We start from the raw sequence: 25,000 nt of genomic DNA on the forward strand, positions 1-25,000 counted from the left end.
CACGTGTTTTTTCAGAGTAAGGCAGTAAACTGGTTAAAGACACTGGTATTTAGAAACAAAAACAAAAAATAACATGAGCTTTTATATATTATCCACTAAAAGTGCTTAAAGCGCTTTACAAAAGGTCCCTGACCAACAGCAACACGAAACATGTAGAACGAAACATGACGCCTATTAGTCGGTATTACATTTTTTTTCCGACAAAGACAACGCTGTTAACAGCCAGATACTAATTTTACACCAAGTTTGGTGAGAGAATGTTTGTGAAGAGCTTTTTTCCAAGGACTCAACTATGCGCCGAGCGAGGGCTCGAACCCAGGACTTTCCGATCCGAAAACGAGTGTCATACCACTAGACCACATAGCCTATTCACAGCCTATTCATCTAATTCTTTATCTTTGAATCCACGAGAACATTTTAGTTTATCTCAAGATGATATGGAATATATATATATATATATATATATATATATATATATATATATATATATATATATATAAATATATATATATATATATATATATATATATATATATATATATATATTATATATATAAAATATTTTTTGTATGTCAGATACACCTTTGCTGGGGTTTTTGTTTGTTTGTTTTTGATTTGGAGGGGGTTTGTTTGTTTTGTTTTTGTTTTGGGCAATAATTAGAATTTGAGCAGTTCATTATTATTGTTGCCGTCGATACTGTCATAAGATATATCCTGAATTTTGTTTGGCAGTTGAGTTTAAACGTATAGGTTGATCATCTCATCTACTGTTGGTTTTTAAAAGTTCATTTCCGAATTAATTTGTTGGATGAAAAATGACACCCAAAAACAAGTTGCTGAAGGGAGAAATGCATTATCATGATGATGATCATCATCATGATCATCATCATCATGATCATCATCATCATCAACATTGTCATCATCACCTTCATTATTATAATAACAATCAATGTGCATATTATTGGCACATACTGACACTGTCACATTTCACCTTCCCACTGCCATCACAATTATCAATTCATGAAAGGATGAAATAAACAATCCAATTCATCCATCTCTATTCCACAATCACAATCACCCATCACCTCTAACTAGTTAACGGCAATACTCTGGAAAAATTCATATCCAAAAACTTGGCCAGAAAACTCGTCCTTCAAATATCGATTGATTTAAATGACCCTCATTTTTGACAAAAACTCTCAAACCTGGAAATTAAATCACGACATCACTAAGTCCCAGGTTTGAGAGTTTATACCAAGATGAGGGTCATTTAAATCGATAGATATTTGCAGGACGAGTTTTCTGGCCAAATTTTCAAATACGTATTTATCCAGATCCAGAGTGCGAAAGTTAACTGGTTAAACTGCCATATTAACCCCATCCCCCCCCCCCCCCCCCCAAAAAAAAAAAAAAACAAAAAAAAAATTCTCTCCGTCTCCCTCAACTATATTATAATCTTTATCTTTTATCACCTGCCAGAAATTTATTTATAAACAAAGCCTTAAATATTTCTGCCATTTTCCATCGTCAATAAAAGTGTATACTATTACTCTAACCCGACGTGTGTGCGTCGCGATTACGAGGAGATGATAGTTTGTTTAGGGCCTCCTTGATTCCTACCATAGGCGGCTCGCTGCCCTTTTCCCCGGGAATGTGAGCGACTGAAACAGGCAGGTAATTGTGTGTTGATAAAAAAGAAAGAGATGAAGTGAGTAGAGTAGTGCCAGAAGACTATATTATTATTATAGAGAATAACAGCTTTCGAGGGAATGGAGAGTTGAACCCAGGACCCGACTGTTAAGGTACCATTCGCCTCGCCACAAGAGAGATGCTCTACATTCGATGCTATCCACCACTCCAAAAAAAAAAAAAAAAAAAAGATTGTACGTTTGATACCATTTAAATTCTTTTTTTTTTTAAATTTTCGGCAGATAGCGTCGATTGTAGGCTGTCCCTCTCGTGGCCAGGCGGAGGGCGCCATGACAGTGGGGTTCAGCTCCCCATCACCGCGAAAGTATTTTATTCTTTATTGTCTTCTGGCACTTTTCTAATCACGTAATTACTTGTCAATCCTGCGCTTTTCATGAACGCAGTATCTCAGTATTATCTTTTTTTTTAATACGAGGTGGATGTAGGTAGGGACCGCATCGAGTACGGGCGTGGCCTTCGTAAAATTATGGCCTGATACTGACCAAAAAATGACGTCAAAATGCCAGTCTTTTGCCACAAAAGAAAACAAATCGTCAGTTGTATTCATGAGTCCAACCAATGAACTAACTTGTTTCAATGAGCTCTACTTACGACAACTCACCAGACTGTGCAAAAACCAAATAATGACGTCAAACTGCCAGTCCTTTTGGATTTCAGTGTCAGGCTATAACATAACGACGGCTACGGTACGGGTATCGGTTTGCCAAGGTCTTTATCGACCTCAGGGAGAAGGAGATGAATCATCCCAGGAAGTCGGACAATCTAGCCCGGATGTTGATGAACCCACCCAACAACGAAACTCAATGTTGATAAATCACACACCTCAGAACCGAATGGGTCAGTATTGAATCCGAGTGCAATCGAGTTTGTTTTTGGTTTGTTTGTTTCTTTATTTGTTTGTTTTCCTGACCCTCTGTCCACTCGGCAGCGACTGCGTAGCTAAATTTTAAGGGAAGCAAGCATTTTTACTGCCTGTTTAATGTTAGATAAGCAGCTCCCTCTGGCCCGATGGCTACAAGAGACTAATACTAATACCTTAAGGGATCACTGATGTGGAGGGTATAACGTACATATTTGAGTACAGCGTATCAATTGCCTATATCCGATGAAATAATATACGATAAAATTCTACAAAATTGGTGAATAGCATATATTATAATGTTTCTGTTTTTTTGGTGTGTGTGGTTTTGTTTTTTTGTTTTTTTTTTGCTTTTGTTTTGTTTTGTTTTGTTTTTTTGTTTTGTGTATAATGTCATTTATTTCCATTCCTCTGCACCAATTTGTCTTTCGCTCTGAACTCCAATTTCAATGATTAACCTACAATGTCAGCCATCATAATTCCCTCTGGCAACTCACAAGTGATTGGGTAGTTGGGTCTTGTTCGGATCCACCTGAAAGTACATTTCGATAAACCTGTACCTACTCATGAGTTTCATGCTAAAGAAATCGAGAGGGACGCTACCTTGTTGGTTGCAAAAATGTTTATTTTTAAATTCTCATTCTTTCTAGAATTATATTAACGGAACGCCGGTTTCTTCTGTGGAAGAATAATGTAACGCATTAAAAAAATAAGTATAAGATTTCTTGATGATGTATTTATCGAAATATTCTCATTTTATCGATTTCTCATATTCACGAGTTCTAGAATAAACAGTAGCACGTTGTGTTCATGAGAGAGAGAGAGAGAAAAAAGGACACATAGATTGACAGCTTGGTTTTTAACCGCCAAACTCTTAACTCGTTTGGTTGTTCTCTTCACCACGTCATCATGCAGTAATATGACTCATAATCCTAACTTTCATTACCAAGCACGTAGATTATAATAATATAGTGTTTTAAACAAACCTATTATCAGTTTAGATTTTTTTTTCTTCTTCTGTTTACATTAACTTAACTGTGATGGCGTCATACGTTCTTGTTTAAAGTTGGCTGTAATTAGTTGAAACCAAAAACCACCTGGCAGAGATGAGTGACATATCTTTGATGGACAGATTGCCCGCCAGGTGTTTACGGATGCCAAACTGGCAAACGATTGATTCGAAGGCAAACATGCCCAAACATTTTGGATAACACAGTCGAAACCAGACCACACCTCATCTTCCTGGTATATCTGTACGTTGGAAGAGTACGAGTACAACAGTCTCAGTTTATCATTTTGCAAGTTTGTTTGCTGTCTTGTAGGATAGTTACATAAACACAATGCCGGGACTCCGACAACTCCGAAATGTATTGAGTGAATGCGTTTGCTTTCTGCTTTTGTCCCTTGTTCGGTTACTAAGTTATAATAGTGAACAATTTAGTGTGATGTCAAAATATTGGTTCCAATCTCCTTGGAATTTATTGAGTGAATCCGTTTTCTTTCTGCTTATGTCCCCTGATCAGTTACCGAGTTATAATAGTGAAGAATAGTGTTATGTCAAAATACTGGTTCCAATCTCATTGGAAGTGTGGAAAATCAAGTCCTCTGGAGGACTGGATATAGACATTGTCCAACTGAACTTCTGGTTTTGGGTGATGACATAATATTTTCCAGCCTAGATAAAAGCTGGTCGTCAATAAAGATCATCCATCCTCCCTCTTTTACGCCCCGTAATCATAAGAAATTGACTAACACCCTGATACTAAAACAGATATGCCACCTGATGATTCAAGATATAATATAACCTACTCATTGTTAGCTCTCCGTCTGGAGGACGGGTTACACACTTCCAATAAGTTTTGAACCGGAAGAGAGGAAGTTGTGACGTGACGACTTCTGTTCCCCATTCAAGCGAATCCTTCGTATAGTGCTTGACGTGAAGGAAAACAACCTCTTTGGATTCCATCAAGGCCTCTAGATCATCCTCCCCAATTAGAACATACACAAAGACCAACCATGTTATCCATACCAGACGATGCCGCGAAGAAAGCAGTATAGACATGAAGTAATTTTACGTATAAGTTACTGCCAGTTTTATGACAACGGCAGTCACTGTTACAGTAATGTGTTTCGAGTCATCATTTTCATTCTTCACGTTCTTCAACCCTTGACTAACACCCATCCATCCATCCCAGTTCCCAATTTATAATCCAGATCTGTCATTAAAAGATTTTTCACGCCTTTTACGCTTCTACTCTTTCACTTATTGTTTTGGAGAGAGAGAAAAAAAATATATGCAGTATTTATTACTATATAAATATATTCCAACGATACTGACACCTCTCCGTGATAAATGTAGTTATCCTGAAAGATCCGTGGTCATGCGGGGTCCATAACTTTCTTGGCATGTGCGATCCGTCGTGTGCATCGCTACACCCCCGTGGTGACACGGGCAATTTGTGTGCATCACTACACCCCGTACCCGTAGTCTAATTACTACCCTCTGGACAGGACACCGACAGGACAATCCCTCTTTAATGAAAGGGTCGCCATTGTCCTGACACTCTCCACCGGTCATCGCTTTGTCCATCTCTGTGTTTTGACCAACTCGTCCATTAAAATAGCCTCCATCACTGTCATCGCTGCCATTGACAGACTACATGTCCTGTTTGTGTGTATCTTATATATTATGAATGACTGACCATTGATCTCTCAACACGTTCGCAGGCAGTCGACCAAGATGCGCCTTTACTTTCTTTCGTTTTATGAGCCAATCAAACTTTTCGAATTTTAGAATTAATGTATTTAGATACACTGCATTTGATTGGTTGATATAAAGTTGTCTTTTTTTTAAATGTCTGCTTTCTACCACTAAGACTGTAAACTGAGTGCATTCATTTTCCTCTCCGGTCCGTCTTGTCCTCCATTTGACCTTTCCTGTCAGGCGGTTTCTTGTTTTATCATAACAAAGTGATTGCAGCTCACTCTTTTTAGTTGCTGAGCTGTACAGGAATCGAACGCGAACGTTTTATGTCTGAATTAAAATTCCTTTCACTTTCCTACCAACAAAGTGAAACAACACACGGAGTTTCTTTGTTATTGTTTTTAGAACAACATTGGATGATCCGTTCTCACTAAATAAATGTTTGAATAGTAATACAAACGTTGTAGTTTACACGTAGAATGTGTTTGTTGTGAGTAAATTACAGAAATGTATGTTTACAATTTCATAAACAAAGCAGCGTGTTTATATTTCTTAAGAGATATCCAATCGTTGGACTGCAACAAATCATGTGATTGATGATTCGGGTGGACGAATACTTGAATCTAGTAGATCTCTCTCATTGGTGTATATTCTGTAGGCGGTGCCATTTGCCCAAGATAGTATCTAAGCCTTTTGTTTCTTTCTGTCTTTTGTCACTTCTTTAAAATCTAAGTTTAATCTATGAGACTCACAAGTTAATTAGAAATCAATCCATATTTCTCTGACTGATAAATGAAGTCCATTAAGAGATCTAACATTGTCCAGTTCACGGGGTGTGGGTGTGTGTGTGTGTGGGGGGGGGGGGGGGGTAAATTCCGGATCCATGGACCTGACGGCTCTGAAGAACTACATTTAAGCAAACGCTGAGGTTTGTGAAGCATCAAAGTATTACTATGTCGAAAGCAGCTGTCAACAGATTGAGCAATTTCCAACTTTCAAGTTTGTCGCGGAAATCCTCTTTTTTACCAACTAAATTCAGTCATGTTCTTTTTCATTCATTAAGAAAAACATTTGCATGTCAACGGTACATTCAATCATCACGACGTGGCTTCCGGTAACAACATGGGTGGCAAATAAGCCATTTCAGATGGAAATCGCCAAACTGGCAGTGTGTGTCATACCGTCAAACCACCCATGTAGAAAGAAGAGATGGTACAATGTTACAGTTTAAATTCGATTCGGAACGGGTTTCTTTTTTATTTTTAAAATTTTTTGTCAAATGAGGTTAAATCGGAACTTTGCGCGCACATACACACACACACACATACACACACACACACACACACAGAGAGAGAGAGAGAGAGAGAGAGAGAGAGAGAGAGAGAGGGAGAGAGAGAGAGAAAGAGAGAGACAGAGAGAGAGAGACAGACAGAGAGAGAGATAGAAGAGCAGACAAGAGAGAGAGAGAGAGAGAGAGAGAGAGAGAGAGAGAGAGAGAGAGAGAGAGAGAGAGAGAGAGATCTATGTCTATGTGTACGTGTGAGTACGTATTTTTTTCTTCTAATTATTTTTTTCCTCATTGTGTAAGCCTTCTCCCTATCTTTCAGATTAAGAAAAATATCTTCAGTTTCTATTGGATTCTACAGTTATATATATGCCTACAATAATGATTAACTTGTATTTGGAAAAACGACCCAGCAACATTGTAAAGTGCTTTGAGCACTTTTAGTGGATATTGCGCTATATAAAAGCTCAACTTTTTCTTTGCTTGTTTTAGAATATATTTCAAAAAAATGAAATTTGAAAAAAAAAAAGATAACAATCATATTAGATACTTACCATTTTGCTTGCCATTCATCTTAGCGCGATAATATAAATTACTGACGTTACTATCGGCTGATCACGTGACAGCTTCCCTTCATTCATTGACATTTGCTGGTATTCAAGATGCTGCCATGTTAAATTGGGCATATCGCGGTTGTGGTGTGAGATGGTTATCAGTATTGGGTCTTGCAAAGGGCAGACACCTTTGGTCGAGATTGGCTAAGATAATGTCGATAATGATGGAAGGTAGAGAAAGAGAATGAGGGGGGGGGGGAGGGTGAGGGTAGAAGGTGGGGGGGGGGGATGAGGAAGAGGGAAAATGAGGAGATAGACTAACTATTGAGAAGCGAATAAAAGCGAGACAAGGAGAACGAGGAAAAGAAGGGGGAGGGGTGTGAATATAGAGGAGCATTTAGAAAAATTTAAAGAGGAAAGATAAATGACATGAGAGAAGGAGAGAGGGACTGAACAGACGAAAAGAGATAGAGAGATTTGTGTGTGTATGTGTGTGTGAGAGAGAGAGAGAGATAGATAGATAGATAGATAGAGAGAGAGAGAGAGAGAGAGCGAGAGAGAGAGAGATGCAAACACAGAGGTGAGAGGGGAAGAAAAGTTTAGATTGTGTCAATGATATGTAATGGAAAGGAATGCGCGAAAACTAGGTAGGCTTTTAAACAGATCACCAGATCGTTGTTCACTACGCCTACACCAAAAACTAAATATTTATATATTCTAATAATCTTTTATCTTTTGAGTATGTCACGTTATAATTTGATATCCGCACTAAATCTTTTCACACACAAAATAAGGATGCTTGTTGCGCCGACTGACGACCTTCCTAATGAACGAGACGCCACTGCAAAGAAAATAGTTTTTAATGAGGATTTTGGTTGTTTCATCTTACAACACACACGCCGATCTTGTCTCGTTTAGCCGCTGCCACTGACTCTTGCAATCTACGTCGATTGTTCACACTTCAAAGCCTCTTTTCTCCTCCACTCCTATCTTTAATAAGAAGATGCGATTTTTCTGGTCGTAATGGGTTGAAATGAAAGAAACTGTCATAATAATATTTTTTTTAAAAAGATGAAATTATATTCCCTAATATTATATGAGCGACCATGTTGAAAGACGTAACGTGTTTAAGAGTACACGCGCTCGCGTAGCTACTTAAGAATAGCATTTTTCAAATACTAAACTGCGGTGGGCTGATCACTACAGAAAATAACGTTTCGTTTTGAAACTTAGACGAAAGGCATGAAGAAAAAAAATATAGTCGAGGAATGCTGATTTTATGGGATGACTTTCTCTTCTACTTATATTTAGACTTGTCTGGTACTGCAATCTACACACTTACACTTTATTTCAGATTTATCAGAGTTTGATCAATCTTGAATGTTGATGACCAGTATAGACTGTTGCAAAAATAAACAAAATCAGTTGATAATTTTTAGAATTAGAAATAAGATTTTGCTTTGTCCTTTATATTTCATTTAATTGCTATCATTTTCTTAATATTTGATTTTTTTCTTTTAAAATAAAAAAAAAGTTTTTTGTTTGTTTGGGTTTCCCCTCTCCCTCCCTTTTAAAATAATTCTTTGTCTTTTATTATTATTATTATTATTATTATTATTATTATTATTATTATTATTATTATTATTATTTTATTATTATTATTATTATTATTATTATTATTATTATTATTATTTTTATTATTATTATTATTATTATTTTATTATTATTATTATTATTTATCATTATTATTATTATTATTATTATTATTATTATTATTATTATTATTATTATTATTATTATTATTAGTATCATTATTCTTGGTCTAATAATTCCCGAATAAATAAACAGCCATAACTAATTCTTTTCAGTGTGTTTATATATTCTTATAAAACACGTTTGTTTAAAACAAGATTCAATCAAATTAAAAAATAAAATTGAATGCGTTTGAATGTGTGTGCTCATGACAATTTTCAAATGAGATGGGGAAAACTGATACGCCTCTAAAAGGGGGGGGGGGGGGGGGGGGGGGGGGAGATAACTTGATTTGCCACTCGATACCGTTTTTGTCGGGTTTGTCAACCTGTGAATGCGTAATGACATATTATTTTATCGCGATTGGCATCTCCGCTGTGCTGCCGTCGTCCGTGCTCGTCGTCGCACGCTTGGGTGGTAAGATTTGTACGTCAGTCTCAATTTAGAATGAAAAACTAAATTCCGTTTGTTTTTGTTTTGTTTTTTTTAATGTTTTTTTTTTTTTTTTTTAGTTATGTTAGTTTTCTTTTCTTAACTATTTTGAACTGTTATGTCTCAGAAGGCATGCATTTCTAACACATTATAAGGGGAACTTGTAAGTTGGGTTTTTGTTTGTTTGTTTGTTTGTTAGTTTGTTTTTTGTTGTTGTTTTGTTGGGGGTTTTTTTTTGGTTTTTTTTTTGGTTTTTTTTTTAATATAGCGAAATGTCCATTAAATAAATGCGCTCAAAAGGTAGGCGGGACATGACGCATGCAAGGTGCCCTTGAAATCTTTTTTTTCGGACAGAGATAACGATGTCGTCTGCCAGGGATTCATTTTACATCTAAGTAAGGTAATGTGCCCTTTCCAATGTCTTGGCTTTGCAACGTTGGCAACGGGACTCGAACCAGGGACCGATGAAATGAGTTTTTATAAATGTTCGCTGAAGATGGGTTTTGAGTCTGGAACATTGCGTATTAAGTTGTTTTGTTTGTTTGTTTTTGTTTGTTTTTGTGTGTGTGTGTTGGGGGGGGGGTTGAGTTTTTTTTTTTACTCAGAAAAGAGTTAAGTTGCGTTTGTAGATTGAAGAGTCCAGTTGAATCTGTAGGTATAGAAGAGTCAAGCTGGGTTTGTAGAGAGAACAGAATCGAGTTGAGCTTGTGGATTGGAAAGGGCCGAGTTGAGCTTGTAGATTGGAAAGGGCCGATTTGAGTTTGTGGATTGGAAAGGTCCGATTTGAGTTTGTGGATTGGAAAGGGCCGATTTGAGTTTGTGGATTGGAAAGGGCCGATTTGAGATTGTGGATTGGAAAGGGCCGATTTGAGATTGTGGATTGGAAAGGGCGGATTTGAGTTTGTGGATTGGAAAGGGCCGATTTGAGATTGTGGATTGGAAAGGGCCGATTTGGGATTGTGGATTGGAAAGGGCCGATTTGAGATTGTGGATTGGAAAGGGCCGATTTGAGATTGTGGATTGGAAAGGGCCCAGTTGTTTGTGGATTGGAAAGGGCCGAGTTGAGATTGTGGATTGGAAAGGGCCGAGTTGAGTTTGTGGATTGGAAAGGGCCGAGTTGAGTTGGTAACTGGAAAAGAACTACGTTGAGTTTATAATTGGAAAAGAGTCAAATTTAGTTCGAAACTGGAAAAGAGCCACGCTGAGTTTATGACTGAAAAAGAGTCGAGTTGATTTGGAGTCACGTTGAGTTTGTAGCTGAAAAAGAGTCCAGTTGAGTTTACAAATGGATAAGAGTCAAGTTGAGTTTTAAAATGGAAATGAGTTAAGTTGAATTTGTAAGGAAAAGAATCATGTTGAGCTTGTAACAGAAAAACAGTTAAGTTGAGTTTGTAACTGGAAAAGAACCACGTTGAATGTATAAATGGAAAAGAGTCAGGTTGAGTTTGTAACCGGAAAAGAAAAAGGTTGAGCTTATGAATGGAAAAGAGTCACGTCAGTTTTGTAGAAAGAGAGTTTGTATTTTGAAAAGAAAAAGGTTTAGTTTTTAGTTTCCTATTCCATTAGATGCTGTGCGCTGGGCTAAACAAACTCACAACATTGCCATCTGGAAATATAACGCACCAACACACAAAACTTTCTGTAACCTTGAACGTTTTTATAATCATGCTAATACAGTTTAGTGAGAATTACTCAAAAACATGGATGGCAAAAAAAAAAAAACGAAAAAAAAAAAACAATAACAAAGACCTGAGAGGCGTCAACGTCGTTCTATCTCTTAGATATAATTCCTGCACTCTATCCAATTCTTTAACCATTTGACATTTTCTAGATACCTACCTATTAGCTTTCTAACTTTTGTTATGCATAACTATCGTTCAAAACCATAACAGGTGCATTCTTGACTGCCATTCAAAACGATTACCAACCCACTTAACTTTTGACTTTTATTATTAATCGTCGCCGTCAAACATTGACTTAGCCCGTTTACAAGGATTGGCTTCTGTATTCTGCAGTACAGGATACTTTTTAAACAAGGAATAAAGAAAAAAAAGAACCCGTTGAAGGAAAGAAAATAATTTTAGAAGAAGAAGAAGAAGAAGAAGAAGAAGAAGAAGAAGAAGAAGAAGAAGAAGAAGAAGAAGAAGAAGAAGAAGAAGAAGAAGAAGAAGAAGAAGAAGGAGTAGAAGGAGGAGGAGGAGGAGTAGGAGGAGGAGGAGAGGAAGAGGAGAAGAAAAGAAGAGAAGAAGAAGAAGAAGAAGAAGAAGAAGAAGAAGAAGAAGAAGAAGAAGAAGAAGAAGAAGAAGAAGAAGAAGAAGAAGAAGAAGAAGAAGAAGAAGAAGAAGAAGAAGAAGGAGTAGGAGGAGGAGGAGGAGTAGGAGGAGGAGGATGAGGAGAAAAGAAGAAGAAGAAGAAGAAAGAAAAGAAGAAGAAGAAGAAGAAGAAGAAGAAGAAGAAGAAGAAGAAGAAGAAAGAAGAAGAAGAAGAAGAAGAAGAAGAAGAGAAGAAGAAGAGAAGAAGAAGAAGAAGAAGAAGAAGAAGAAAGAAGAAGAAGAGAGAAGAAGAAGAAGAAGAAGAAGAAGAAGAAGAAGGAGAGGAGGAGAGGAGAGGAGGAGAGAGGATGAGGAGAAAAAGAAGAAGAAGAAGAAGAAGAAGAAGAAGAAGAAGAAGAAGAAGAAGAAGAAGAAGAAGAAGAAGAAGAAGAAGAAGAAGAAGAAGAAGAAGAAGAAGAAGAAGAAGAAGAAGAAGAAGAAGAAGAAGAAGAAGAAGAAGAAGAAGAAGAAGAAGAAGAAGAAGAAGAGCAATTCAGCTGACTACAGCCAACAAGCTAGCAAAACACCGATTGAAAACAGTGTGATATCAATCTCACCACATCAATATGCATTCTATAATTATTATTGTAATTTGATTAACGGGGTTCTATACTACAGTTGGAATTGATATCAAAAGGCTGTAACTCTATTCTTACAAAATAAATGGAAAAGCCAAAACAATGTTTATTTGTTTTTGCTTTGTTTTTATTTTTATTGGTTCTTTTTTTGTGTGTGATTGTTATTGTTTTGATTCGTGTAATTTTTAACATTATTTTTTAAAAATTGTTTCTGACAAGACTTTAACAACAGACGAGACATGAAACATGTTTGACCCTACTACAATTTTCGGTCAAAAGCTATGCTGCTTTATACCAGGAGTATTTCTGTGAATTTGTTGCCCATTGTCGATATGACGAGGACAATGTATGTATCTGTGCAAAAATAAATGCTTTTTCGTTTCTTCCAAAGGGCATATTATCGTGGAGGTGTCGAAACGCTGGTCTCAACCCTCGCAGCTTTTTTTTCTCTTGTGTTGTTTCAAGTTTGGTGGTTACAATAACTGATTTCAAAGAAATTGTACAGTTAAGCTTTTTTGACCTAAGACTTCGGTTATGCTGGAGCAGTACAAAAAAAAAAAAAACGGAGCCGAATTAAAAATGGAGCTAAATTTTTCATTCACCCATCTCATGTATTGTGCGGGGTTCGCTAGAATAGGCAGAATTTGGGATCCCGGGTTACACGAAACAATCTTAGATTCCAATCTTGTATTTTGTGTTGGGTTTTCTTGTGACGTCAGGCGTGAACCATTCGACTTGGTTATTATTTAATCATTTTTATTTTGCCCTGCATATCTATAAAGATCATCGCCATTTTTTATGGCCTTCCCAGTTTCATTTTATTCTTCTGGATTATAGTTATGGCCGTGGCACATCGGAACAATACAAAATATATTACCCGTGAACACACACACGTTCTAAAATTCTGAAAAACTAGCTTTTCAATCGTAAGAGATATTATATCATTTGGTTTACAGGATGATTAATAATGCCGGAATAATTGATTGCGTTTCTTGAAGAAAAAAAAAAAAGCACGCCTAATTATACATTCATCACGGCCTGTCATTTTTTTTTGGTGCAAACATAGATTTTGTGTTGATATCTAGTTGCGTCGGGGAGAGAAATGGAGATTGGCGTTGGATGGGAAGGCTTTTGGTGTTGAATAGATTGTTTACGTGCACCAAAATAAAAATAAATAAATAAATTAATTAATGAAAATCTACTTTATTTCTTTTACATTTGGTCTTTGTTTTGTTTTGTATTTGTTTTTTTTTGTTTTTTTTTTTGTAACGTTATTTTTTATTTAAAGGAAAATCATAATTAATAATGGTTACCAGTTTTACGTTGAAAAGGTCAAATCAACAAACTTATTATCAGTTTGGCTGTGCAGTGATCCCACCCATCTCTTTATTCCTAGTTGTATCTCTATCTTACTCACTCACTCAACTCACTCTCTCTCTCTCTCTCTCTCTCTCTCTCTCTCTCTCTCTCTCTCTCTCTCTCTCTCTCTGTGTGTGTGTGTGTGTGTGTGCGCGTATTTCTCTTTCTATCAATGTTTCCCTCTCCCATTCTTTTCAACTTTCTCTCTCTCTCTCTCTCTCTCTCTCTCTCTCTCTCTCTCTCTCTCTCCCTCTCACTCTGTGTGTGTGTGTGTGTGTGTGTATGTGTGTATGTATCTCTTTCAATGTTTCTCGCTCCCATTCCATTCAACTCTCTCTCTCTCTCACTCTCTCTCTCTATCTCTCTCTCTCTCTCTCCTTCTGTGTGTGTGTGTGTGTGTGTGTGTGTGTCTCCCTGTGTGTGTTTCTCTTTCTCTCAATGTTTCCCGCTTCCAATCCATTCAACTCCCTCTCTCTCTCTCTCTCTCTCTCTCCCTCCCTCCCTCTCTCTCTCTCTCTCTCTCTCTCTCTCTCTCTCTCTCCTTCTCTCTTCTTTTCTATTCTCTTTCTCTTCCTCTCTACTCCCATCTCACTCATTCATTCCAGCTCCCATTACACTTCACCTCTCCCTCCCTCCCTCTCCCTCCCCGTCCCCTCCCTACCCCTACCTACTTCTCCGCCGACTATTTTCAAATCTCATATCACAGAGAGTGTGATATGGTGATAATCCCCCTTACGATATTCTCATTATTTTATGGGTGATTTACAGCCAGCTGTAAACATTTTACCGCTAAATTATCGGGGATGAGTTTTCAATATCGCCGCTCAATGAGACAATCTGGTAAACGATGTATCACATAAAAAAAAATGTTGAGCTTTTATATAGCGCAATATCCACGAAACGTGCTCAAAGCGCTTTACAAGGGGTCTCTGACTAACAGCAACGCTTAACAAGTAGGACGAGACATGACGCTTGTTAGGCGATATTACAATATATTTCAGACAGAGACAACGCTGTTAAAGGGCAGGTACTAATTTTACATCTGATCACGGTGAGAGAATTAAAGTAAATAACCTTTTCCAAGACCTCAACTATGCGCCGAGCAAGGCTCGAACCCAGGACCTTCCGATCCGAGTGTCAAACCACAAGACCAGATAGCCGCACATAATATTAGCTGCTGTGAATATAATATATTAAAATCCCAAAAATTGAGCTTTTATGTAGCGCAATATCCACTAAATGTACTAAAAGCGCTTTACAATAGCTCCCTTGACCAACAGCAACATGTAACATGTAGAACAAGACATGACGCCTGTCAGACATTACAATTTTTTCCGACAGAGACAACGCTGTTAACAGCCAGGTACTCATTTTACACCTGAGTACGGTGAGAGAGTGTGAATTAAGAGCCTTTTCCAAAGGACTCAACTATGCGCGGAGCGAAGCTCGAACCCACGACCTTCCGATCCGAAAGCGAGTATCATACCACAAGACATAGCCGCACATTAATATAATATATATATATATATATATATATTATTATATATATATATTATATATATATATATATATATAGAGAGAGAGAGAGAGAGAGAGAGAGAGAGAGAGAGAGAGAGAGAGAGAGAGAGAGAGAGAGAGAGAGAGAGAGAGAGAGGAAACGAGATGGATGGAGAATGGTATAGAGAAGGGAAGACAGAAATGAATACGTAATGAGTATGCGATATATATATATATATATATATATATATATATATATATATATATATATATATATAGAGAGAGAGAGAGAGAGAGAGAGAGAGAGAGAGAAAGAGAGAGAGAGAGAGAGATAGATAGATAGATAGATAGATAGATAGATAGATAGATAGATAGATAGAGAGAGAGAGAGAGAGAGAGGGAGAGAGGGAGAGAGAGAGAGAGAGAGAGAGAGAGAGAGAGAGAGAGAGATAAAGTAAGAAAAGAGTGAGAAAGGAGGGAGCGTGGGGGTGGCATAACACATTATTACAGAAATAAATCATACCCGGCTGATAAGACGTTTGTCGGTTTGGCTTTTTAGTGCCAAACTGATAACCAATTATGGTTTCATTTAGCTCATCATTATGATATCTAGTATCTCTACGGCAACTATAATATTATATTAGAGACGCGATTGTTGTGACTGGGTAACGGCGAAAATGAGGTAATTCTGGTAAACTGCCGTACTCTGGAAAAAGACATATTTTAAAATTTGGCCAGAAAACTCGTCCTTCAAATATCGATCGATTTGAACGACCCTCATCATGGAAAAAAACAAACAAAAACAAAAAACCCAAAAAAAAAAACTCTCAAACCTCGGACCTCGCGGAGTCTTCATTAAAATCCAAGGGTTGAGAGTTTTTGAAAAAATATGGGTCATTTAAATCGATCGATAATTGAAGGACGAGTTTTCTGGCCACATTTATAACATGGGTTTTTCCAGAGTACGGCAGTACTTGTATGTCGACAACGACAGTCTCGAGATAATGGTCGAGCTAACGTTTGACTTATAAACCTACCTGTTTTTGTTTTATATGTTTGTTTATTTGTTTGTTTGTTTGTTTGTTTGTTGAGGGTGGTGGTGGTTTTGTTTATGTCGTGTATTTCCCCCCCCCCCCCCCCCCCCCGCGATTATATCTTTAGTTTTATGTGTTTCTTACTTAGTCTACTCTATCCTGTCTTGTTTTATTGCAATTGTCAAATTATGACTTCTTTATTATTTTTTGGCGCGGGTGGGAGAAAGCGCAGGGGGGGGGGGGGGAGAGGGGGGGGGGGGGAGGTATAGACTGTGGACGGATCTAAATCTAAAGCCCAACTGTCCACGACGGTACTTGATCTGAGCGAAATGGTTTCATCGGCATCTTTAACAATGTCAAAAACAAAAACAAAAACAAAATAACAACAACAAAAAAAGCAAAACACACACACTAAAATAAATAAACAACAAAAGCGAAAGCTGTGAAGACTTATAAGAAAAAAAAAACCCAGTCAGTAGTAATTGACATGAAAATGTGCCATTAAAAATAAAATAAATAGTTACATATATTTAAAAGAACTCCCTGAAGATTCCATCACGGATGAAACAACGTTGTCGGAGGATATTACAGAATGAGGGGAGAATAAACAAATACATATTATATGTATTGATTCTTAGGACTAAATCAGCAAAACAATGGTTGTTTTAATCCATTAAACTATAGAAAACAATAATATGTTCTGCGTTGCCATTACGAATGTATCAACAAACTTGAATTCTGAAATGGAACTCACCGTTACTGTTGTTCAGAGAAAACTTACGGTTCTTGGCCAGAAATCGCCTTTTAAAGAAAAGCGCTTGAACTTGTAAATTGTTGTGCCTGTTTTATAAAATTTTGCAACCAAAAATACAAATGTGTGACAATCTGGCAACTCCAAATTCGAATTTTTTAAAATAGGCGATTTAATACGTTTCTTTTATCAATAAAAACTCTCCTCAAAATACTTTTCTCGTTCCAATTTTAGTGGTTGCTTTCTATAAATCTGAAGAAAGAAAGGGAGAGAAAGAAAGTAAGACAAGAAGGGGGGGGGGGGCGAAGAAGAAGAAGAAGAAGAAGAAGAAGAAGAAGAAGAAGAAGAAGAAGAAGAAGAAGAAGAAGAAGAAGAAGAAGAAGAAGAGAGAAAGAAAGAAAGAAAGAAAGAGAGAGAGAGAGAGAGAGAGAGAGAGAAAGAGAGAGAGAGAGAGAGAGAGAGAGAGAGAGAGAGAGAGAGAGAGAAAAGAGACTTTCGCCATCCCCATCCTCCATTATTTCATCAGTTTCGATGTTTTCAAAGTTCATGCTCGTTGGTGCGAGTCGAGGATGAGACAGACGAGGGACGGGCGTGGACAAAGGGCTTTGGGGAGGCACCGAATTAGGGTCCAGGAATTAAGGAAATGGGCCCGGGGTGCCATAGACAGTCCAACTGCTGTTTATCTCATAAAGCTATTAGTATGTTCAATTAATTCCTCATCATTTTCCCCCGTCATACTTTATAGAGTTCTTAGCCGAACTCTGAAACACTTATTTATAGTTGTGGCCAGAAAACTCGTCCTTAAAGTTTCGGTCGATTAACATGATCCTCATCTTGGCAAAAAAACGCTCAAACCTGAGATTTCCGTGAAATTCCAGGTTTGAGAGTTTTTTCGGGGTTTTTTTTATATTTTATTTTATTTATTTATTTTTTTTTTTTTGCAAGGATGGGGGTCATTTTTATCGATCTATTTTTGAAGGACGATGTTTCTGGCCAAAATTTTCAACACGTGTTTTTTGTTGGGGGTTTTTTTTCCCCCCAGAGTACAACTGGCGTAAGGTTAGAAGGAATTGATTTGTAGTTACTTTGTCGGTATCTTCGTGGAAATGAAATGAGAGGGTCAGATTATGGAAGGTTGAGTGGGATGAGTTGTATGTTGTGCGAGATTGCTTCTATTTGCGATGTCGAGTTTAATGTTCACGATACTGGTGCACTAATACCTTGGATAATAATTTGGTAATTAACTTTATAGGGAATAGAATGAAATACAGAATGAGAGAATGAGAGAGGTGTAAGAAGGAGAGAGAGAGAGAGAGAGAGAGAGAGAGAGAGAGACAGAGAGAGAGAGAGCGTGTGTTTGTGTGTGTGTGTGTGTGTGTGAGAGAGAGAGGATATATATATATATATATATTGTGTGTGTGTGTTGTGTATATATATATATATTGTGTGTGTTGTGTGTATATATATATATATATATATATATATATATATATATATGTGTGTGTGTGTGTGTGTGTAGTGCTAAGCGGCAGAGATCATCATTAATGAATTAGTCGACATTGATGAGTCCGACTAGACTCTGACTAGATTATTTGGCCTAATGTAACGGAAACGCCATTCAAAGAGTTTGAAAGGACAGAAAGTGGTGGTTGGGGTATCATATTGAAAAGGGAGAGGGAAGAGGTAAACCGCCGTACTCTGTCTGAAAACAAAAATAAATAAATAAATAACAAATAAAAATTATTTTTTAAAAACAGGTAGTTAAAATTCTGGCCAGAAAACTAGCCCTTCAAATATCGATCGATTAAAATGAACTTAAAATTGTCACAGAAGTTCCTAGCTACAGAGTTTTTAACAAGATGACGGTCATTTTAATCGATCGATTTTCAAGGACGAGTTTTCTGGCCAAAAATTTTTTATTTCGTTTTGTTGTGTTTTTGTTGATTTTTTGTTTGTTTTTGTTTTGGGGGGAGGGGGTTGTTTTTGTTTTGTTTGTTTGTTTGTTTGTTGTTTTTTTTTTTTGGGTTTTTTTTTCAGAGTTATTCAGTCAAGGACTATCATTGATCAAGATATTTTAATACTTTTATAGGGAAGAGTTGTTTTTGCAAAACATGGTAAATGCTAAGAATGAAATAGTTTCCTTAACATTTTTTTCTGTTATTAATTTTGTTCGTGGGGTTTTTAAGCTTGAACGATGTAAATGTTTTTTTTAAATGTTTTTGTTTGTATAATCATTTGGAACGGGGTTTTTTTCTCCTAAAATAAAAAAAAGAGAAGCTCGACATTATCTCGACAAATTTTCAAGCTATAAAAAATGCATTTACGCTAAATAATTTCATTTTCTCCCAAATGCTTTTTTTTTTTCAAACTGAAGTTATTAACTTAAAATTGAACAAGGAGAAGAATTTACCAAAACTCCGCCGCGATTAGAGAGAGAAATAGCACCGCGATTAGAGAGAGAGAGAGAGAGAGAGAGAGAGAGAGAGAGAGAAATAGCAGGCTAGAAAGCAACAATGTTGAAAGCTGAAAGACCTGGTCGTGCTTGTGGATTGAGCTCCGTCGTCAATAATAGCCTTCGCCATGATCGAGTCACACCGAGTGAATTGAGGATTCAATGGATAGCCCTCGGCCTTTGTAGACGTTCCATGTTCTTCGACGGGCCAATTTGAAACGGTATGACAGCCTGCACTGTCCTGAACTCCACGCCACACCAAAATTTAAACGAAGAAAGCAGTATTTAAAAGCTAGTGTTACTCTTTGTTGTCACTGCTGGGTACGCGAGAAGGGAAATTGATTTGAATGGAGGCGTCACACAGGGAGAGCTCCTATCGCCCCTTTACAAACTTGACAACAGACTATATGAGATACGGCGAGACGTCAATATTGGACACTGATATAATGTCTCCCTTCACAAAAGGTTCTGTTTTTGTGTTTTATTGGCGTTGTAGTCCCTGTAAAGTCGTTCACACAAGGAAAGTGACGGATAGAATAGCATGTGTGTATGTCTATAACATTTATTTGTCCATTCAATAATAATTCCTTAACATGGACATTTTTACGAATAAAATAGACTCATTTCGTGAATGGTGCCTGGATCTGAGATAGAATGCCAGCCTACCCAGAAAAATAAACTGTATCTGCTAATTTTAAAAATAAATTCCTTTTCTTTTTTTAAACCATAAACAAACGCGTTTAATTATATAATTTTGGACAAATCAAACGTTTGTCATTTGCGGATGTCTCGTGTTGATGGAAGAGTAGCGGGGCAAAGTTCTATTCACTTTGCTGCTTTTGGTATCCGTCTCTTAAAGAGTCATCCAAACCACATGCCAATTCGTTCACTCGTTCAATCTTTATTTGATTCATCATTCCATTTTTTTTTTATTCATTCATTCATATTCATTCTTCATCGATGATTAATTCATTCATCCCTTCATTCATACAGTCTTTATTCATTCATTTCATCTATTCATTTATTAACACAAGGACAAGAACACAGTCCATCATGTAGATTACATGCATGTGCAACTGTCAGATACCTGATTATTTAAGCTGCTGACAATCAATTGCTTGAATTGTATTTCTTGGCCACCTCATGTCTTCTAATGAACTCATCTTTGACCCTATGTGTATTCACGTTTTCACCTTGTAGCCTAAGATTCAATGTTTCCATCATGTACGAGACTTTAATGTCGTATCTGTTGTGCCTCGTTTTTGTTGTTGTTTTTTTTTTTTGTTTTTTTTTTTTTTTTTGGGGGGGGGGGGGGGGGTTTGTGTGTGTGTGTGTGACAAATTTAAAACGATATTGAGCGTAGTCAGAGACCAGATTAGTGGCATTAGATGTATTCTTGGGTATGGCACATTACATGATTTATCCTCGAATCAGAGGTTGGATGAGATGAGTTAGAGTCAGAAACGGATTTTGTAAGAGTGTAAGTGCAAAAAGGACGCCTAACTGCAATTTGAATTGTATGAGACGGAACTTTATTTCTACATATTATAAAGAGAGAAACTCTAACATGAATGAACAAAGTTCAACTTTCTCTAACTGCAAACGGCTTTATAAATGCAACCAATACGCCAATTTATGATGTGTACATTTTAAAGAAATACAGTTCATTCTAAAATGTAACCCTTTTTTCCTTCCGCAGGCCGTCTACAACTACGCCCAAGTAGACTGCAAGTGTCATGGTGTCTCCGGATCTTGCGCGGTGACCACCTGCTGGCAACAACTGCCCACATTCAGAGCCATTGGAGACAGGCTTCGAGATCGATACGACGGAGCAACACAAACCAAATTCAACAACCGAGGTACAAAACTCATCCGCAGTAACAAACGCTACAACAAACCATCCAAGGAGGATCTCATTTACTTCCACGATTCGCCGGACTACTGTCATAGAAACACGAAAACGGGATCGTTCGGGACGGAAGGGCGCGTGTGTAACCGGAACTCACGGGGCACGGACGGATGTAACTTGATGTGTTGTGGACGTGGCTATAACACGTTTAAGAAGAAGTTGGTAGAACGTTGTCATTGTAAATTCTATTGGTGTTGTTTTGTGAAATGTAAGACTTGTGAACGAATTATTGACGTTCATACGTGTAAGTAATCGATTCTATGACATCCGTATTTTGAAATTCGAACCCTCTAAAATGCATATGGAAATGGAACATAGGAATGTTGGGAGTGATTATGATTACTCGAAGAACTCGTAATTAATCATAATGTGTTGTGACACTGTGACTTATATTATGTGATGTTGTCATGGATAGTGTCAATGCAACGAATTGATATTGTTAATGAAAAAGCATTTGGGCGAGGAGTACATTTAAATTCATATTTTCGGAGGAGCGAAAAAATCTCATCAATCAGTGATATGCACACGTTTGACAACGCCAACTCAGTGGACACACATCCTAAGAAGTCGATGGAATATGTTTTACTTTTTTCGTTGGAGCTGGATTGGTGTTTAAAAGATGCCCAAGATCAGAGTGGAATTGTGTAAGATGATTGATTCAATAAATCATTATTACTATTTGTTTTCTTCAAAACAGCTTTGATAGAGAATAAATAATATACCTAAATGTAGAAAAGATTTATAATTTTCTACCGCGTTCAAAGTTTTTTTCTCCTCACGCGATTCTTATCTTTTTTCAAGAAGCGCAAAAATAACATGGTGGAAAAATTCACGTGGAATATCAATGGTTGTCTACTTATTTACGGGAGAAGCAGGTGTTTCGTTGTCGCTATTTTGGAAGATTACTTGCCACTGGGGCGTGCATGCATGTCGTGCTGGAATTGCAATTATAAGGTACAATATTTATTGAATAAATTGATGCATTCGCTCATTACGTGAGACACAGGAATTAACGGACTAATATGGAGTCCAAAGGCGTGTTCAACACACCAGCCGATCTTACCAACGATGCTACTCTGTAGACAATAGTCTTCAACAGTCATAACGTCACTTCCTTCCTAATGACGCATGGTAACTTAGTAACACTGGCTCTAAACTATCGGAACAATGGCGGACGCCGTATGAAATATTTCTCCGGCGAGCTTAAACGCGAATCCAGAGGAAAAAAACCCCATCAATTTGATCATGTTTTGACTTTTACACATTCTGATTACAAGGCATATGAAAAGGGAATGAAAAGTTCAAGCCAGCATGAAGAATAAAAAGTAATGATTTTCTTTGTTTAGAACCAAGATGGCCGCCGTTGCCGGGCGCGTGACATCAGACTACTGAATCCAATTGTGGTACACAGACGGCTACAAACGTGAACGGATTAATCACGTAACACGCTAATGACTTTTACATCAAAATGTATAATTGCTTTTTTTTTTTTTGGGGGGGGGGGGGGGGGGGGGGACATACCTCTTCAGAACCTTCTTATATATCATTGTAAAAGGTATGAAAATGTGGTTTAATTATAGTAACGTGTGTACACATTTCTCCACACTGAGTTGGCATAGAATTCAATGACGAACTGTTATAGTAACCTAACCTGGAAATGCTACGAATAGACACGCTCTCATTACACTTTTGACGTGTTAATGATGAACTGATTGATAATAATATACTTAATTATTGTTGTTTAGTACACGATACATAATGATTCTTTGAATGTTTATAAATATTATTTAAAACTGTGTTAATCATTTTACACATCATTTTATGTAAAGTATATTAAGTTTATTTTTACGACATTTAAATTGTACTTGTGTCTCAAAAGTTTGGGTCAAAATAATAATGACTTAACGATAACGAAACGAAGTTACTTTTGTGAAGTTCATACTGAACAATCGGTTAGCATTTATAAACAATAAGTGATATTGTGTATATAAATATATTACATGTGTTTCAGTTTTGTTTGTTTGATTTGTTTTGTTTTGCTCTTTTGTTTTTTGTTTGTTTTGTTTTTGTTTTGTGTTGTTCTTTATTTGTTTAATTTTTTTTTCACATTCTTCACTATCCTATCCCTATAGTCTTCACCAGTCATAACGTCACTTCCTTCCTAATGACGCATGGTAACTTAGTAACACTGGCTCTAAACTATCGGAACAATGGCGGACGTTCGTATGAAATATTTCTCCGGCGAATATAAAGCGTATCCAGAAGAAAAAAAAAACACATATATTTGATCATGTTTTGACTTTTACACATTCTGATCACAAGACATATGAAAAGTTCTAACCAGCATGAAAAATAAAAAGTACAGATTTTCTTTGTTTAGAACCAAGATGGCCGCCGTTGCCAGGCGGCGTGACACCAGACTACTGAATCCAATTAAGTAATAACAGTAATATTTCATCCCCTAGAATTTCATCTATACACAATTTGACGTGCACTTTGCAGGTCTGATAACCGAACGCAATTATGAGCTTGTTTTAACATTGTTGTAATTGACAATATTTGGTGTTGGTTAGATAGTATTTTCATTACAACAATGAGCCCATAACAATTTGGGTTATCAGACCTGCAAATAAGTACACATCGGTCGGGCTTAAATTGGTGTTTACATTGAGTTTAAAGTTTAAGACAAATAATGATTTTAAAAATACAAAACAAAAAAAAAGTATTCCTTCAGAGCCATAGGCCCATGGAGCCGAAGTTTATCTCGGTTTCTATAGAGTGAAACGGACAATAACAATTGCTTGCTATCCTTTTGATAGGACGCTAGTCTATCGCAAAGTACTTTTCGCCAGATCTATCAGACCCAGCTACTAGCTACCCAATCACTGCTGGGTGGACGTGGGGGTCAGAAAAGTTCCGACTGCACTCGATCGTGTGTTACAAATTCCATGTTTTGATTGGTCAAAAATCTACTGGTTAATTGCAAGATTAAAAAAAAAAAAGAATACACCCTTGTATTTTTATTAATTTCTTATTTGATTTATACTTTAACCAGTCAACTGCCATACACAGGAAAAACACGTATTTAAAAATTTGGCCAGAAAACTCGTCCTTCAAATATCGATCGAATTAAAAGACCCTCATCTTGGCAAAAAACTCTCAAACCTGGGGCTTTAATATAAAAACAATCTTCGCGAAATCCCAGGCTTGAGAGTTTTTTTTTTGTTTTTTGTTTTTTTGTTTTTGTTTTTCCCAATATGAAGGTCATTTAAATCGATCGATATTTGAAGGACGAGTTTTCCGGCCAAATTTTAAATACGGGATGTTGGGGGGGGGGGGGGGGGGGGGGGGTTGTTTTTTCTTCTTCCCGGACTTAACTGGTTAAATTGAATTTTCAACACGTCTAATTCAGTCCGACTTGTCACCAGATTGAATTAGTGTGTCACAGATTGCTAAGATCTTCAAAATATTATAAGAAACGAAAGTGGTCTTGTAGAATGGCACTCGCCTTCGGATCGGAAAATCCTAGGTTCGAGTCCCGCTTGAGCAGCACACAGTTGAGTCCTTTCCAGGCTCTTTACTCACATTCTCTCACCGTACTCGGGGTGTAAAATGATTACCACCTGGCCATTAACAGCGTTGTATCTGTCGGGAAAAAAAATATAATATCGCCTAAATGGCGTCATGTCTCGTCCTAAATGTTAAGCGTTGCTGTTGGTTAGGGATCCCTTGGAAAGTGCTTTGAGCATGTTTAGTGGATATTGCACTATATAAAAGCTCAACTGTTTTGTTTCTGTCAATTCTGTTACTGT

General features: G+C 37.1%; 1 protein-coding gene across 6 annotated transcripts in view; it reads left to right on the plus strand.

The window, feature by feature from the left end:
• Positions 1 to 24,190, plus strand: part of LOC144975184 (protein Wnt-5a-like) — a 120,032-nt gene extending 95,842 nt beyond the window's left edge. For 4 of the 6 annotated variants that reach the window (XM_078918997.1, XM_078918996.1, XM_078918999.1 and 1 more), the window contains exon 6: positions 20,979 to 24,190. In XM_078918997.1, coding sequence (XP_078775123.1) covers positions 20,979 to 21,440 — 462 coding nt within the window. In that variant the 3' untranslated portion in view covers positions 21,441 to 24,190. The remainder of the gene's footprint in view (positions 1 to 20,978) is intronic. The other 2 variants (XR_013645879.1, XR_013645878.1) reach the window with 1 other exon arrangement.
• The last annotated feature ends 810 nt before the right edge of the window (positions 24,191 to 25,000 follow it).

Source organism: Berghia stephanieae, chromosome 6 (assembly GCF_034508935.2).
Source record: "Berghia stephanieae isolate SIO BIC M18660-M18661 chromosome 6, UCSD_Bste_1.3, whole genome shotgun sequence".
NCBI classification, from domain to species: Eukaryota; Metazoa; Mollusca; class Gastropoda; order Nudibranchia; family Aeolidiidae; genus Berghia; species Berghia stephanieae.